The following is an 18449-nucleotide window of genomic DNA, read 5'->3' as shown; positions in this document are numbered from 1 at the left end:
AACAAAAACTGTTTTGGTTCATCAATAAATAATTCAAGGTGAATGTGATTCTATTAGACGTTATAAATTATCATAAACTAGCATAAGTCAGAGATTCACCGATATCACTTGCTTTCCCTTAACATCTGGACGGTGTGCTGCGACAGACATCTGTTTAAAATTGTGCCAGTCATTTCTGTGAAAAATGGTATTTTCAGGGCAGAGATGTCTGCCAGAGTAGACAAAGATTTAGAATAGTTTCCTTTTCACTGTCTAGCTACTTATGTGAGGTGACACTTTCTGAGGCAACTGGATGAATCTTTAGCAGGAGGCAAAACACTTGAGCTTCACATACTGAAGATATTTAAATCTACACAGCAATAACTGTAAATTGCAACAAATTAAGATGAAAAGATATGAAGAGAGTCCAAAAATTATCTTCATGCATTTTGTTAATCCACTTATTACAGTAACTGGCCATTTCTTAAAGGGATAGTTCAACATTTTGGCAAATTTGCCTATTGCCATAATCCCTATAGGTTTATTACCTTTAATTGCCAGTGCATGTTGTTTTGAGATCAGCGGGACAGAGATGTGAGCTGCTCAGCGAACACAATTGAGGTAACAATACATTGTCCCCTGTCCCTCAAAACCCATCAAATATAAAGTCCAGCAACTCCAAAACACTGTGGTGGACAAGTTGTGACCTGCACATTCGCCACGCTATGAAATAATAATGTAACATTATGAGACAGAGTTGTTTTCAAGGCAAATGCATGGCCAGAGCTACGTTACAGACACGACTGCTGGGTGGAGTGATTTCAAAAGAGCAAGTAGTTACGAGTATTTGCTCTGTGTGTCATAATTTTACGTAATTATACATGATTATTTCATAGCGTGGTGAATGTGCAGGTCACATGGAGTTGTTGGACTGTATATTTGATTAGTTTTGAGGGACAGGGGACAATGTACAGTACCATTCACCTCCATTGTGTTCGCTGAGCAGCTCACGTCTCAAGACATCATGCACTGACAATTAAAAGTAATAAACCTACTCCTATGACTATAGGGATTATGGCAATATGTAAATTTGCCAAAATGTTGAACTATGCCTTTAATAAAGTCACCTTTTCTACTGCTGTTTGAGTGCTCTTGGGTCTATATTGGAAACTCTTCCACTTATGTGAGGTGTCTCTTTGCATACTGTGAAGCTGTGTGTTGTTCTTTCACACTGACCTTTAAATGAAGAGTAAATAGAGAAGGGTAAATGATGCATAGCCCACACACAGGTGAGAAGGGCCGTTCAAACAAAGATGCCTATTCAGACACCTGCCTCTTCCTGCAGGTTTTCCTTCTCAGGGCTGCTTTGAAAATCAGGCGCAGACACAGACAAGTCCCACTGGGACCCCCCATCCGTTCAAAGCCCACTTGTGCAGTGTCTGAACTGAGAAAAGACTGCAATCAGGGCAGTGGTTAACTGTGAAATGTCTAAGTGATTTCAACATTTGGCAACACTGATCAGTGTTTTGGTTTTATATTTCCCTGCATAGTTCTGCTGGATACAAATATCTACAACATCAAATACTCTGTAAGCATTATTTTCACTTTGTCACTTCTTGGGAGCCACTACAATGTCGGAAGACTTTTGGATTGTGATATTCCCAAAGTGATTAAATGTTATTGTAACTATAATTTATTATTGCGGCTTTGATTTTGTCACAACTGCCTGTGACAAGTCATGAGGGAGTATTAAAACTCGGTTTCAAAACTCTTAACAGCCGACAACAATCTAGTTTCACTTGTAGTAAAAGTTTCGGAAAATCCTATGGGGTTCAACCAGAATGAATTCAGACCAAACACTGAGACTGGCTCATTATGGGGACTGAACTGATTTGCGTAATTCCCAGTGGAAATCGTCTGAAAGACACAAGAGGCAGTTGAGCATGAATTCAAGAAATACGGCGGAAGCGCGGTAAGACGTAAGCAGGGGGTCAGGGTGTGGACCGCAACTGAAGCTGTGGCTGGGATTTTTAATGACTGACTGCGGTGAAGCAAGGAGGAGGTCCATTGTGTCCAGATCTGCAGCGTCTTAGCTGGCTGCAGCCACAGCCACGCACAGGGCAGGGAATGAACACTGGGGCTGCGCTTTGATGTACGTACAGCTGCTCCCACAGCAGATGGAGAAAAAAAAAGAAAAGAGAAGATGAGTGCAAAGACATAAAATTGAGAAAAGAGATTCAAGGGACAAGAACTGAAGAGTGTTGGAGCTTGCATGGAAATGATACAGATCAGAAGGGATGATCAAAAGAAACAACAACACAACTGAGATGAGTTTGCTCTCAAATTTCTCTCTTATTTCAAGGTGTGTCTTTATATGTGTTTGTTTATGTGTGTGAGAAAGAGAAAGAGTCCCCCCCCCCCACCCCTTTTAAGCCCCTTACCCCCACCTCTGCAGAGCAGCCAGGCTGGAGTTGGGGTGGGATATGCAAATCCAGGCTGTCTGTCTGCCTGCCCCTTCAGAGGCAGCAGAGCAGCACACTGCTTCTTGTACACACCCTCGCTCATGCACAGTGCAGAGGACTTGGAGGGCCGAGCACAGTCAGCAGGTCTCACACTAGCTTGCATGTGTGTGTGAGTGCATGCGTGCGTGTGTGTGTATGTGTGTGCGCGTATGGAGCTGAAACTTTCCTAGAGACACACTCGCACGTTCTCTTCCCTCCTTCTTTCCTCTGTCCTGCTCTCCTCTTTCTGCTTCCCCCTCCTCCTGCACACCTTTGTGTTGTTTTTCCTTGCCCCTCTTCCTCTCCCCTCCCTCTTCAGCCCCACTAGTTTTCCCTCTGCTCTGTCCTGTGTGCTCAGAGTGTGGTTAGTTTGCGAGCTGAAGGCGCACAGGGCAAGATGCTGCTGATGCTACAGCTGTTTGGGCTCCATGTCTACTTCAGGGCCCACTGAGGAAGACAAGACTGCACGTGTGCCGGGGAGCTTCAACACAACACCCTGAGGAGCTTACAACTATCAGTTTTTATCCTCTTCTCCTTGTCAGCCAGCAGCTTTTCTTTTTTTCTTTTTTTTTTTTTGAAAGAAAAAACAATGAGGACCAAGTTGTGTCAACTGGTTGCACAGTTCTTATTCTTAGGAGTGTTGCTATCTGTGGTGGACAGTAAAGGGACTTTCTATGGAGGCCATGTCAACCCTTTCTATGGAAACAGATACAACCTGTTCAAGGCTGGACTCAACCCTCACCATTTACCAAACAAGCCCATGACCCGTCACAAGTAAGTGCTCCGTTTTGGACCTGTCACAGGCACTAATGCATGTTTGATTTCCCCGACCATGCTGCAGGGTATTGAATTTAAAAAGAATTCCAAGTATCTAGAGTGCTTGCGAGCAGGATCAACCTTGTACTGCATTTTCCCTGAGAAACACATGTCACCGGCGAGTTGCAGAAATATGGTTTTAGTTAAGGTATCGGCTTGGTATCAGATCCCTGAATTGACTCTCTGTTCCCGTCTTCCTCACCATCAGCCCTTTTCTGCGGTTCACACCTAAAACCATCTGTGGCCGGGGATAAACACTGTAGAGCAACAATGACATGCAGCATTATTATGAAAACAAAGCCGTCATTATGGTCTTTACGGTGCAGGGAGGCGGGTGCAGAGTTGATGACAGAGGTATTGATCTGTTGCAGTCGCTGTGTGAGAGTGTGTGTGTGTGTGTGTGTGTGGCAAGAGGGGGGGCTCAATAAGTGGCAAGACTGAAGAACTGGGCACCCGCTGCCAGAAGGGAGTGGCACTGCCAGTCCTCAATCAATCCAACTGAAATCACATTGAGATTACTATTGAGAGAGTGTTTTCTCTCTCCCTCTTAACTCTTCCTGTATCCACAAGAAGGATCCTCTTCTGTTTTTAATCAGTGATCTCTGTGCGTATGTAAATACACTGAACTCATATTGTCAGTATAGTCAAACCACATGAGCACAAAGGAATAATAATCCCACACTATGCATGATATTTGAAAGTCATGAAGCTGTGAGATGAAACAGAGCCCTGTATATGTATTTTGCCTGGATAGAGATGGCTGATATTTGGCCTGCAGGGCTCTTTTGCTTTTTTCCTCCCTTTTCCCCTATCTCTTTTGCTTGGCTTCCCATGAGAGCTGTTATGTCTTTGGACAGCTCCCCAGCTACCTGCTGCTTCACTCAAACTGCCACAGAAGACTGCTGATCGCCCAGCCCTGTTTAGTCTGCCATGTACCTTCACCCCCAGGGAAAAGACCCTTCAGCCTCCTCCACTCTGAATGCAATGCCCACATTCAGCTGTCACCTTTAGCTTCATCACCTGCCTTCATACCTCTCCTTACTGTCAGTATCATGTCATGTACACTGTCACATCACCACTGCTTATCCAACTTTTTCCTCCCTTGTGATAAATGTGAGGCAAGTCATATAAAAACTGAAGTCAGTAACTTATTACACATTAGAGTATTATTTCTCACTATAGTTTCGTCAAATGTGCATTTAAACAACTACACAGCAACACATTATATGTCTGTTATTTAGAAACAAAGCAATACAGTGTGTGGAGCAGGGAGCCAGCAAATGTTTTAAAAATGTTTACTGACCAGCACCAGAAAGCTTGATATTAGCATCCAGCATGCCAGAGATCTTAAACACATCCTTGTTCAGCCTGTACTGCATGCTGGCGGCAAATGAAAGTGTTGTCAGTGGAACCAAATAGGTTTATTTATATTCACACAAGCCAATTTATTGCAGCTACAATCTCAAGCCTGAATCCCAAGATAGATAGAGCAGCTAGATGTTCAAACAGTAAGAATGGCAGATGGCCTGTAATTGCTTGTTGTTGGTAGCTGATGATGTTCTTGCACATGTGTCAGTGAGTCCAACTATAGTGTTTATACAAGAGCTGCTGACCCATCCTGGACACAGTGGGCTCAGGGGACGTGTCAGTGTCAGACCACCACCACAGATATATGAGCTCAGTTGTTGTCTGCCTGACTGGTCAGTGGAAATAGAGACTTAAAAATAACACACATGCTATGACGTGTGCGTGTGTGTGTGCATGTGCTGGCACTTACATATATATGAGTGTGGTTTGTTTATCAGTGTTTTTTGTGGAGGGTTTCACTCAGGCTTTAACAGCTTGTAAATGCTCGCCCTTGTTTCTCACTGACCACACTGTCACATGGACAAAACACGCCTGTTTTTAGCGAGACATTTAAAAAATTTTCAGCTGTTGGTGAACCAAAGAGTTTTTTTTTTTTCTATGTGAATTATTGTCTGTATTTTGGCAGCAAAGCGCCTAAATTGATTTCACAGTCATTCCTTTCATTCAATAGAAGCACTTGCTGTTTTAGCTTCTGGTCACTGACTGTCACATGTCAGAGTGTCTACACAGTAACACCACTCTATTATTTGTGCCATGGCTAAAACTGTGCTCTGTTCAGATTTCATGATGTGTGTTTTGGTCTGTCTTTGATCTTACATCATTGTCTGCAGGAAAACAACTATAAAAGTCTATATTCTATGCAACACATAAAGAGGATACAGATGTGCCTATAGCATCTCTCTCCATGTTGCACTATAACATACCATTATAGCAAGAAATGTGCAGCAACAGGTGAAACATAATCCAAGAGTCATATATCCATTGCTGGGGAATGGGTATTGTATAAATCAACTATGACCCCAGTAGATGTCACGTGTCTTCACTGATCAGATTAGAGACGTATCCGAAGGCTTTTAAATGATGTATGGGACAGAGATCAAGGGAGAAAGGTCAGTGAGTTGGTAGAGGTTAGAGGTTATGGGTTGCTGTGTAAGTTTGTGTTGAGTGTCCAGTGGAGGACAAGAATGGAGCCAGTCTCCTGCTAAGGGTCACAGAGGCTGGGCAGTAAACTCTCAAGCTCCCTACCAACGCATATTTACCTTACTGCTTTCACTGACCTTTCTCCCATAAATTTTTGTGCATTTATATATTTAAATAGTACTATTCAAGTATTTAGTAATTTTGTATTATTGTTTATCACATTTCAACATTAAATTGTCATATTGTCGATGGTGCTTCCTAATTCTGATTGGAAACAGCGAGCAGGGATTAGCTGCACTTGTGTAAAAGAAAGAACGTTGGTGTTATTAAGAGGTCTGTGGAAGTGTTGCTGGGCAGGTTTTGTTTATCTTTGGATAGAAGTAGGCTGGCTGCTACCCCCTGGTAGATGAAAGAAACAATAATATGCTAATCTAGTCATATTTCGCTAATATTCAGATTAAGTGTTAATCTTCATCTCAAATTTCCAAGAAAGTGAATAAATATAATGTAAAATGACATATGACGCTCAGTATAATAATAATAATAATAATAATAATGATAATATGGATTTTAATACATTTTCCATATTACAACACAGGACGCATAGTTCCTATTATTTTAAAATCACTCCTATGTCCTAGAATCTTCTTAACACCAGTATGATGCAATGATTGTTCACTCAGCATCTGTTGTCTCTACACCTCTATATCGCAACACATCACCCATTTAACTCCCGAGGCATATCGCCTATACTGTACGCAGTACAGTGAGTTGAACAATTCTGTCTAAATACGCTTCCATTTAACAAGTACAGAGAGCTATTCTCTCCCAAAGAAGATTATGTGCTTTGGGAAATGCCTGAGGATAAGTCATTTGTGTGTTTTTTTGCTACTAGTGTTTGAGCTTCTTACTGTTTTCCATTATAAAAAAAGACAACAAAACATCATTCAGAAAAAGGTAACAATGTCCGACAAAACAATTTTTGATGTGTTTTTCTGATTATAAAAACTAAAATGAATCTATAATAAAGCAGGAAAAAAATTCATTGCCACGACAATGAGATTTTAGCCAATCTGCCAAATTTAAACACATGTAAAAGTAATATTCTGCCTATACGCTATAGTAACCAGAGTTGGCTCAGATCTGACCCTGTCTATGAATGAAAGAATGATCCCCTTGGTCCTAGAGCTGGGAGTATCACGTCTATCCTTTAACCCTAATCAGTAGCCACATGAGCAATGTCAATCAACTGTGCACCATTGGGACCTTCAAGACCTGCCAGTTGGCCCGAAATAGGATTCATTAAAAGCATATATGGAAAGAGATGGGCCCTGGAGGAGAGCTGTTAGCTCACAGACATGGTTGTTAAAGGTCCTATTAAAGATTGCATGGTTTTCTATCTGGGCTGCTCCAGTCATAAATCTGTCAGAGGCAACAGCAGTGGCCTGAGTTCAAACAGTCAGGAACCCTGCAGGTGAGAGAGCGGTTAGTAATGAGAAGGGTGAGCCCTTTAGTGCCACAATGTCAAGACAAGCAGGGCGGTGGTTGGAAAAGAGGCCGTTTAAATCGATGGAGATGTCAGGAACATGATTAGGTAGCACAGAGCAGCTTCATGAAAAGTAGAAATTGGAAGAAAGAAAACAATATTAGCAACAGCAGGATTTTATGCTTGGATAATTTAACAGAGATAACCTGCAGTTTGAAGATTTTGCAGAAAAGGTTTGGAGAAAAAGGGGGACGGAAAGGTGAATTGTTTTGGTCCCAGCAGAGGGCGGAGGTCTAGCAGCAATAATATTTGCTGAAAACGCTCCACATGAGAATCTGAGATGGGAATTCTGCTTTCCCCCTGGGAGGCTATGAAGTGATTTAGAAACTGTAACGCTATACTGGAAATATTTACAGTGGGACCAGACTAGCAGTCAAAAAGTGTCATGCTCCAATGACAGAAAAAAGACAATATTTTGGCGTGAAGGGGGGAGGTGCATAAGAAGAGAGAGAGGGAGTGAGAAGAAGTAAGTGTGACTTTCCTGTCATGGCAAAAGAAATACTGTTGATATTCATTAGGGAGGAAGAGAGTAAGGTCAGGTGAAGGTGGGAGGTTCACAAGAAACACACCAAAGAATTTGAATCAGTTGGGTCAGTTGGGGTTGGGTGGCCCAGGGAGGGCGTGGATCAACTTAAAACACACAAATACAGAAGTGTTGAAAAATGAAAACTGTCACATATCACCAGAAACAGTTTCAACAACAATATGCAGGAAGGGATTTTGCCTTTGGGGGCTTGAAGAGCATTTTGAAGATTTGTACTGTTAAAGAGTCAAATAGGGAAGAAAAATGAGCGAACATTCGACTTGGACTAGGATCAGTAAGTATGAGCACTCTTCCTGATTTTGTTTCAGATTGCAAACCAGACAACGACTGATACAATAGATTCTATTGATAAGGCTGATGAGTTCATGTAAGAAAACTAATCTGCAGGAATTGGCGCTGCGAGTGTGGATCTTGGAATTGCACCAGGACAAATAACTTTGATTACCTCCTACACTTTTTTTTAACAAATGGCTACTGTTGATTCATGATCAGACACTTGCAAAACGGCTCAACTGCACTTTAAATGTAGTGCTAATAAGCAAATGTTAGCATGCTAAACCTCTAAACATGGCGTTGTAACATAGTAAACATTATACCTACTAAACCTCGGTAAGTTACAGTAACAATGACTTTGTGAACAGGTTAGCAGGTTAGCATGCCGACTTTTTGCATTTAGCTCAAACATAATCAGGCCTAATTGTGGAGCTGCTGGCATGGCTGTAGCCTCTTCTTCAAGATTTATGAGGGATGTTTGCAACTTCCTATTCTTCTGATCCTCCTCACTATCCCACCAGGTCATGTACTGTAGACCCTCTGACTAGAGGATCTAAGACATTTTGCCCCACAGGCACAGTTAAAGTTGAAGGCTCATCATACCTTTGCTAGTTTACCAATGCCCTTAATTTGACATTTTTAAACTTTAAGGCTTAATCCATCACATTCATGATTGCTAAAACATATTATTCCAATGTCTGTTTTTTATTTATATGTTTGGGGGCTTTTTCACCTGTAATTGACAGGATAGTTGAGAGAGACAGGAAATGGGAGGCAGGGGGGCAGGATAGGGTGGTTCAGCGCGGGATTCGAACCAGGGTCGCCTGCAGTGAGGACTATAGCCTCAACACATGGGGCGGGTGCTCTAAACACCGCCCCTCCAATGTCTGTTTTTACTAAGACTATTATAATTATCTACTGCTGTTGTGTATGATGTGCTCATTGCTTTTAAGAATGAGTCATAAATGAAGTTGGGGTGACCTAAGTGACTTCTACTGGCCCTTGCCGGGTTATTCTGTGTGACCAACCCCTCCCACCTGTCACCCACGAGAGCTAAAACAAACATCAGTAACTAACACTCATGCCACATTAGTCAAGAGATGAGGTGTGAAAATAGCTCAGCGTAAGCCACATCTCCTCTCCCTCCTCTTCTCCTTCCACACAATATTCCCCTGATCTCAGATCATACATGGATCAGGACCCGAGCGTCTATATTAGCGCTGTCTTTCACAGGCTGGAGATCCTCCTACACAAGCAGCCTAAACAAAGTTCTCACCTACCCGGCAGCAGCTGGGCCTGGCTGAGACATAATAAACAGCAAAGACGGCTGTTTTTTTCCCCACATATGACCACTCAAGCATAATGGGTTCATACTTCTGCCAATAAAGCTTGTGTAATCCTCATCCTGCTGAGCTGTGTGGTCTCTGTGGATGTGAGATGAAAGGGCCAAAAGCTACGCTGTGCATGTGTAAAATGTGCACGTGTGTGACTGTGTGTCAGTGTCTATATGGCTCAAACACAATATCACTATCTCTCAACTTGAAACTCAACATTCATACTATAAAGGTCTGTTTTTACACAGCAGAGGAGGTGACCTGCTGTTGCCCTGACAGACACTGCAGCGCAGAGGGGCAGGATTTATCTCAGCGCTCAACTTTGATTCACACAAAGCCAGAACCCCTCTGTCTGTAAGACACCGAGGATAAAATATCACTCACAAACCCAAATGACATTGACAGATCTGTGAAAACAGCCAAAGAGCGGACTGCGGGGAAAGAAAGAGAGGCAGTAACAGAGACCCATGCACAGGAGAAACCTTTTTTCCTCTTCTCATGTACATCTGGATTCCTGCACATTTCAGCCATTGTGTGTGAGTCTGAAGGTCACCCGCTCGTCCCAGATGTGCACCTGACAAACAAATCGGTGAACATGGTCACTTTTCACTCTGCTGATCGGGCCTGTGTGTAACATGAGGTGGATCACACACTTACTGTGCAGCATACACACACATACTCACGCTCTTAGCCTGCTCTCTATCAGCTGTCACAGGTCCTTGTATGCCTATAGAAGCTTTCCCTCAACTCCTCCATCTACAAAAACAACATATAAAGCTTATTGCTGTCAATAAACCTGCCATTTATGAGGTGGAATCCATTAAACAATATTTAGGTTTTACACTATAACACGTAGTAAAATGTTGATATTCTCTGGATAATAGTATTGTCACGTTTTCCTCAATCCAGTAAACTATATTACCACCACCATGTGAATTTGATCTTGTACAAATATATTTGAGCCAGACTTCTCGCATGCTAAAAACTGGAGAAAAAATGTAATTAAATTTGGTGCCAAAGGGTTTGTGTATTGTGAGAGCAGCAGATGAGAGCAGAGGGGGTGATCGGTCCTAACCCCCGTCAGGGATCATAAACAAAAGAGCTTGCAGGTGCAGTGGTGGTAAAACAAATGAAACTAGAACTTATTAGAAGCCATTCGTCAATTTATCTATTAGTTTGGAATTTTTATGAGAAAAATATGATGCAGCACAATTTGTGTTGTAAGATAAAGTCTCCAATTCATATGCATATAAACAACATGACACATACACACAATGTTTCTAGCCAGATACAGTTTTTTAAATCAGAAAATACTCTGCAGTGACCAGTAAATTGCCTGTGAGTTTTAAGTGTTGTAAGAACTCCCATCATACCACATCAGTTCAGGTCATAACCACCACTTCCTTAACAACGTCTGACCTGGCAGCATGTTGTCAGGCTGGTATGAAAGGAGCTCTGTCACTCTGACTCCTGCCCTTTTCCTTCCACCACTATTAACATATGTCAACACACGGAGAGTGGTGACACACACAAACGCTGTCAACACAGCCAGCAGTTTGCAGAAAGCAGCAGCAGCAGCAGTGGCAGCAGCAGTGGCGTGGTTTCTTACAGACTCTGACAGGCTGTGCTGTCTGTTAGCTCTCTGAACCTGTTAACTTGGCATGTAGACCCCCCCCATCCTGTCCCTCCCTGCTCCTCAAAACACTTCTATTTGTCCTGAAACAGCTGTGGAGCAACGTTAAGTACTGCATGTGCGGCTAAACGCTCCCCTCTGAATGTAAGAAATGCTTCACATGTGAGCCTAAAGAGCCCAGATCATCATTTCCTGTGTTGCACAGGGGCCAGGGGAACATTTAGCAGTTGCTATAGCTGCACTGGCAGTGAAGGAAGAGGAGAGAGCAGGTCCAGCTTCAGCATGATGCAACAACTGTTCAAAGTAGTTACAGTGAAGTTATTATGTGTTGGTTTCTGGATACATCTGAAAACAGTCTCTGTAATATTTCCTTGTGACTGAATTACCTAAACTAAAAGGAAGCAGATGAAAAGCTCCGAGCACATATCCTCCATCATCATTCTGACTGATACCAGCAGTGGGCAGACAGTTATGTTGCTTCAAATCGAAAAACACCACTCATCATTATTTAACCACATGCAACATACACTAATCAGACAAAACAGGTGACTGGTGGTTTTATTGTCATGGATGATCAGTCACACCAGATCATTAACACTAGTCATCTGTTTAAATGTTATGGCTGATTGATATATACAGCAGCTCTTCTGTAAAAACCATTTGAAAACTCAATAAAAAAAAATTGTGCATACTAATATGATAACTACAATGTAAGCTGCTGCAATGTTATGGTACATAGTGATGTGTATGGAGGTAAAAAAAACTTGGGCCTGGGCCCTGTGGTGAGGAATGAGAAACGGCAGACTCATTAACAGCACTGAGTCCTGTCAAGATTTGAAGAATTTATCACATGTATTATGTCAAATTAAAATGAACAACCAGGAAGTCTTGCTATTGGGTCGAATAGCGTGCAGTCTCTCTCAACCACAAAGTTCTCAAAAGCCTGGACACCCACTTATGGTGAGACTGGTCCTTAAGAGAGATGTCACATTGCCGTTGTCATCTATTCAAACAGTTCAAATTCCATCTACTGTCCTTAAGTACAAAGTATGATGTTTATGACCAGTCATTTGAGGCAAGCGTTATTTACCTGAATCAGTTCATACAGTTGATTCAAACAACCCTCATTGCAAGAAAAGGACATCAACCAGATTGAAAAACAAGTTTTTTTCCCATTACAATGTGTAACTGCCACTCCTGAGTGAGCAGACCAATGTGATGACACACTGCCATGTCACACCCGCTCACACCACATCTTAGTATCTACCATAAACTGTCACATTGGTTACTAGTGTCCACCAAATGATTTGTAGTCTCACAGACTGAGAGCAAAAGAGAAGCTGTTGCCATGTATTAGACTGGTATCTTGGTGTTTATATAACAATAATCTAAGTTATTTAAGTCAAATGTTGCTTTACTGTCCTTACAGAAACCACTGTGCCTATGTGGTGCAGAAGAACATCACATGCACCATGCAGGACGGAGTGTCGACCTACGTGAAGGCTGAGTACACCACCAAGTGCATCTGGGGACAGAAGTGTCCTGTTGTCATGTGAGTTAAACAACAACATGCAAAAGAATGTAAAATGATTTAAAGCTTTCACAACTTGTGTCCCATGAAGTTTGGTAAGGTTTTAAATGTGCATAATGGGGCTCATGTAGTGTGTACGCTATATCAATGCTGCCCTCTAGTGTTCATCTGATGTGCTGCTCAGATAATGATATGCAGGCCGTCTGCCTTCACAGCTCTGACTGATGTCTGAGTTCCTCCACAAAGAGATGCCAAGAGGGGTGGATGATGTTAATATTTTCAATTTTTATAAAGACTTTGATTGTTTATTCAACCGAATAACATGAGTTCAAAGGACACCAGCTCCTGGCACCATCACTCTCTCTCAGCACATTAAAAATGTTAAAAGCTACTCGTCATGAATTGATTACTTTGGTTTATTTGTTGCTACACATGCTTCTTACCTGCCCACCTACATTTATGAAGTAACACAAAAGAGAATATTTGGTATAATGCAATTAATGTATCATGACACAAATTATGCCCTGTAGTAAAATGGGATCCTTAAGCTACGTCTTGTGATTTTGTAATTCTTTTTAGTGTGCCTTTCAAAAGCCCCCACACAGGGGAAATTAAAGGAGTAGAGTTTGAATCATTGTGTTTGAGAAAGAGACAGAAAATTTGATTCATAATCAAAATTTGGCTTATACAAGATAACACTGAAGTTCAGCGCTCACCCTGGTTCAATCCCTTGATACGCCATTTACACTACACTTTATCTTAATCTCCTAATCTCCCTCTAATCCACATTTAATCCCATAGAGAACAAATTCATCCCTTTATTTCTGCTCACCACCTCCCATTTTTCCATCCACTGTGCTGTCTCTGTGCTTTTAATTATTAAAAACAACTGCCATACTTCTGATGGACTCCAATATTGAAATTGTGTGTACTTTTTTTTATTTTATTTATTTTTTAATCTCTGATGGTAAACATGTTTTTTTTTTTACATCCTGCTTTCTACAGGTACAGGACATTCTACAAACCAAAGTACAAGGTGGGTTTTAAGACAGTGACTGAGCTGGAGTGGAGATGTTGTCCTGGCTACTCTGGAGAAAACTGCTATGATGGGCCCACGCCATCGCCCGATGGCATGATTCCACCTTTCAAGGGTGCTGGTTTACCCCATCGTCCAGGGACCAAGGGCTTCCCCCACGGCCCTAGACCCCCAGTGGATCAGAGGCCTGGATCAGGCCAGCTGGAGCCAGGGCGACCTTTCCCAAATGTGCCTGACCACAGACCAATACCCACAGGACAACTGCCTGCTGGAGGCGGAAGACCAAACCAAGGTGAGAACAGACGGGCGTTTAAACTTACACTGCTGCTGCAAATTTGTGTTAGAGAGCATTTTGAAGTCACCTCTGTCCCTGAGAGCTGCATTGTTTATCTTTTTACTTGTTCATTTTTGGAATACAGGGAACAAATTTGGGATTTCTGGAGTGACTGGTGAGCGTTTGGACCGTATGGAGGAGGACATGCGTCGCCTGACGCAGGGTCTAAACACTCTGAATGGGGTGGTGGCTGGTCTCGAGGACAGGCTGCGAACATCCCTCCGAGAGGATACCAACAAACTACTGGTGTCTCTCTTGGCCAATGGTGCCCGAGTGCCTGACTCTAGCGTGGGATTTGGGGTGATCCCAGACGGCACTCCTGACGGGTTGGATGGAGAAGAAAGAATTACTGGATTTGGAGACTTAGCAGGGAGAGTGACAGAAGTGAGGGATGAGCTGCGAGCCAAGACTCACATCTTAGAGGAGATCCAGGTACTGTGTCACTGTGGCTATATAAAGATCACTTCATATACTGTAACTGCACAGCTTGACAAAATCTTCCTTCCTTTATTGAACACTGCTTATTTTCTCTTTGTCTTACCTGTATGCGCCCCCAGGGAATGGTGCTGGGTCATGATGGCCAACTCAAGAGGCTGCTGGAGGGAGCCAGAGGCAGGCCCATCCCCGGCCCTGGTCCCACCGCTCATATTGATGAGATTGTTGACGCCAGACTGGCTGACATGCGCACTGAAATCCTGGATGGCTTTGAACGTCGTCTGACCGGTTTGGAGAGCCACTGTGACACGAAGATTGGGGAGGTGAAGAAGCAGTGTCACAGGGAGCACATGGATGGTCAGGAGCAGATGCAGCAGTCTCTGGATGGAAGAGAGACAGGGCTCAGGGAGGAGTTGGGGTCTTTGCAGGCTCAGATCCAGGGCCTAACTCTGACTGAGAGCTGCTGTGGACAGGTATGATGTAGTAGATGTGATTGTGATATGATCAGCATGCAGTAAATGTTATTAAATCAGTTTAGCAGGGTGCAGGTTGTGTCCAAAGGTATCTGGATTTTTATTTATTTATTATCACTGCAGGTTACACATTAACCAATAACTTATTGATTATTGCAGGTCAATAGTCTGTCCCAGCGTGTGCTGCTGCTGGAGGACTCAGTGAAAGGTCTGACAGAGTCTCAGAGGCAGCTCCAGAATGCCCTCACTGACCAGAGTATCCAGGTGGAGACGCTGATCGAGACCCGTCTGGTGGACATCGAGGGCCGCCTTAACACCACCGAGGGTGGACCTGACGGTCTGGGAGGGCTCCCGGGGGGTCTGGATGGCTTCAAGACCATGCTGGAAGACAAGCTGAAGACTCTGGAGGAGAGAGTGTTTGTGGCTGTGGAGGAGCTGAGTAACGCCACGGCCCCCGCTCTCCTGGAAGGCCAGGTGGTCCCAGCTCTGGAGACAGAGATCGAGTCTGTGAGGAGGAGAGTAGAGGGAGACCTGGAAGGCATTCACAAACAGTTAGTAGACCTGGAGCTCCTCTGCACCTCCTCCTGCTCACCCTCCACACCACCAGCAGGGGGTGTCAGCATCACCGAAGTGGAAGAGGAGTGTGAGGGGATGGAGAAGAAGATTACAGGCCGCCTGGACACCCATTCTAACCAGTTGGACCGCCTGAACAACACCCTGCAGAACCTGCTCTTCAGAATAGCTCAGGAGGAATCAGAGGGCGCCGTCCAGGGAGAGATCACCCTGTTAAAGGTCAACATTAACTCTGTGAACCGCACCCTGAAGGGCCTGAAGGACTCTATTAGCTTTATTGCTAGTGAAGTGGGCCACGCTAACTCCACCTGGGAGCAGAGAGAGCACCAGTTAGTCAACCAGGTGCAAGGCATCACCAAACTCGTGGGCCACCAAGCCTCCCTCCTGGGGGCCGGGGAGAGGCGGCTGGCCCAGCTGAAGGGAGAACTGGTGGCTCTGAAGAGACGGCTATCCGGGGAGCTGCAGGGCTGCAGGAGCACAGCGATAGAAGTGCAGAGGGAGGTGAAGGACTTTGATAGCAGGGTCACCCACGTAGAGGGCCAGTGCAGCACCCTGGGAGAGCTGGCAGAGCACCTGGAAAGGATCAGGGCGGAGCTTGAGAGACACTCAGACTCGTACCTGGCCCAGGTGAATGGCACCCTGGCCGTCCATTCAGAGCAGCTAGCTGAGCTGAAAGGAGAGGTCAAAGACTGTGTGGCCAAGGAATCAACCAAAAAGTAGACGAGTAGCATCCGCGCTACAGAAATGTAAAAAAAATAAATAAATAAAAAAGAGAGACTTAATGTGTGCTTCTCATTAGGCTCAAGTGACTTCCTCTGCTTTTCTCTTCTCTTTTTCAAATCCCATCTGCACAGACGCAAATGAACTGAACCGGTGAAAGTCATTTCCCAAAAGCTCCTCAGCCCAGTGCCTCCAGATGTCCTGGGTGTTCAGTTTAGTGAAATGAGGAGAAGCAGACACAGAATACAAAGACACACCTATGGTTGTATAGCTGGGCAATATTTTCCCTTGAGATCTGATTCTATAGGGCATTTGTTTTTGTTTTGTTTTTTTCCCTGATCATGATTGTTTTGTTTTCATATTTTACCTTTTTTAACTTATATGAAGTGACTGCATTGTTATAATGTTAAACTGTTTGTATTAGAGAAATAATAACAAAGCAAAGTGAATGATATGGGACTAATATGCTGCTACGGGTTTCTACTGACCAGCTTACTCGACATCCCCTGTGTGGACACTTGTCTGGTCTTTTTAAAGAATACTGTATGTCAACTTGGTGCTATTTACGTTTTTTGTAAACTCCTGTTTTCCATGTGTTAAAAAATGATATGTATTTCTGCTTGTTTGTTTCCTTGCTGCATTGCTCCAAGTTGCAGAGAAGTTCCATAATTCACCATAGGGGGACAGTGACAACACATTACATGGCATGGTAGATGGAAAAGAAATAAAATCTAAAAAACTAAAGAGCCGTGCTTAGAATTACAGTGCTTTTCTTTCTATTCACAAATTTGGCAAAGTAGGTCATTTTCAAAACTAATGTGGTTTGTGGGTTACATTCACACAAAGACATTTTATTCACTTCAATTGAATACAGCTCTATAGTGTGTCCATGTAAGGAGTGGTATGCAGCGTCTTGCCTGGGGAGTTAATGTGAACTTTATTATGGAGATATTTGGAGTTGTTATTGTTAAAAGATTAACAATCATGCATATTTTTTTGTCCGCAAAATACCACATGCCAACAAATACATAGAATAAGGAAGAAGGGCAAAAGATTCAAGTCACAACAAATACATAGGAAAATCTCAAAACACAAAATAATAATAATAAAAATACATAAAAGTCACTGGTGTTACACCAAATTCTGTGACCCAGATTCGGCGACAGTATATTGCCACTACAAACATTTTTCAGCACTTTTATCATACCTTATTTTGATAGCAACTCCAACTAAAGACAGTGCCTTCACTGTGCTTCGACAGGGTTGAAATTTTGAGAGCAGCAAAGAGCAGTTTTATAGCACTAAAGAAAAACACAGATGATAGCAGCGTGAAGAGAAACACTAAAGTTGTCACCTCTTGTTCATGTAGTTATTCCTGTAAAATGACACATATATCTGAACACCAATTCCTCTGATGAAATATTTTTAGTTCACAGAGTAGGCCTTGCTGTAAAGTCAGGATGTTGGTTAATTTCGTAAACAGATTGAGCCACTGATATTCTGAGGGAAGTAACAAGAAAGGGTCACAAAATAAACTTGTCAAGATGCGGTCAGACAAGTTCAGTGTGCTCCTTGACTTCCTCATGATGTGTTGCTTAAGTAGTCTTTGAATAGATATTTGAAATCCTGGAAATTTCAGTCCGTAAAAGTGTTGATATTCAAAAACCACAATTAGATTTCCCATATTGAGGTCTATATGACAAATGAGGAATCCGGGGGTCAATTTGAAACTAATGACATAGTGATAGTGAAAAGAAAAAAGAAGTTGCATCTCATTCCTTTCTTTCTGTAGCAATAGTATCCCAGAATTAGGGCAGTGAACAGATTTTGAATTATGACTGAGCCTGTAGTCAGGCTGCACTGTCTGCAGGTTTCACAGCATATCAGCACATAGTTTAAGACAGCAGCATCTCTCACTGATTAACTGCCTGTCAGCCTGTAATGGGGACCAGAAATGTAACATTAATATAAACAGCGCAGCATATTAACTGGAGAAATCTGAGGTGTGACTGAATGGAGTCAGCAGGGTTTTTTTCTTTTTTGAGGAAATACTTTTGCTCAAAACCCCTGACGTTAACAAACTGATACATAAAAGTACCTGTGCTTATTTGATAAGAATGGTATTTATATGGCATGAGCGCAGCACTTAAGTTGCAAAAACATACAAGCTCACAAGCTCATAAGCTTGTTAAGCATGGGGTCATTAGGGGAAA

The 18449-nt window shown here is 42.9% G+C and overlaps 1 protein-coding gene across 1 annotated transcript; it reads left to right on the top strand.

Moving 5' to 3' along the window:
- Window positions 1-2532: 2532 nt before the first annotated feature.
- emilin3b (elastin microfibril interfacer 3b) lies at window positions 2533-16980 on the top strand. The gene is made up of 6 exons (XM_085782222.1): window positions 2533-3254; window positions 12564-12686; window positions 13671-13993; window positions 14121-14467; window positions 14593-14943; window positions 15103-16980. The coding sequence occupies exons 1-6, from the start codon at window positions 3070-3072 to the stop codon at window positions 16234-16236; spliced, it is 2463 nt and encodes an 820-aa protein (XP_085638348.1). The 5' UTR covers window positions 2533-3069; the 3' UTR covers window positions 16237-16980.
- The last annotated feature ends 1469 nt before the right edge of the window (window positions 16981-18449 follow it).

The sequence above is a fragment of the Trachurus japonicus genome, chromosome 7, assembly GCF_045865225.1.
Source record: "Trachurus japonicus isolate A0001 chromosome 7, Traja_1.0".
Taxonomy (NCBI): domain Eukaryota; kingdom Metazoa; phylum Chordata; class Actinopteri; order Carangiformes; family Carangidae; genus Trachurus; species Trachurus japonicus.
This window is presented reverse-complemented; position numbering and strand designations above follow the sequence as displayed.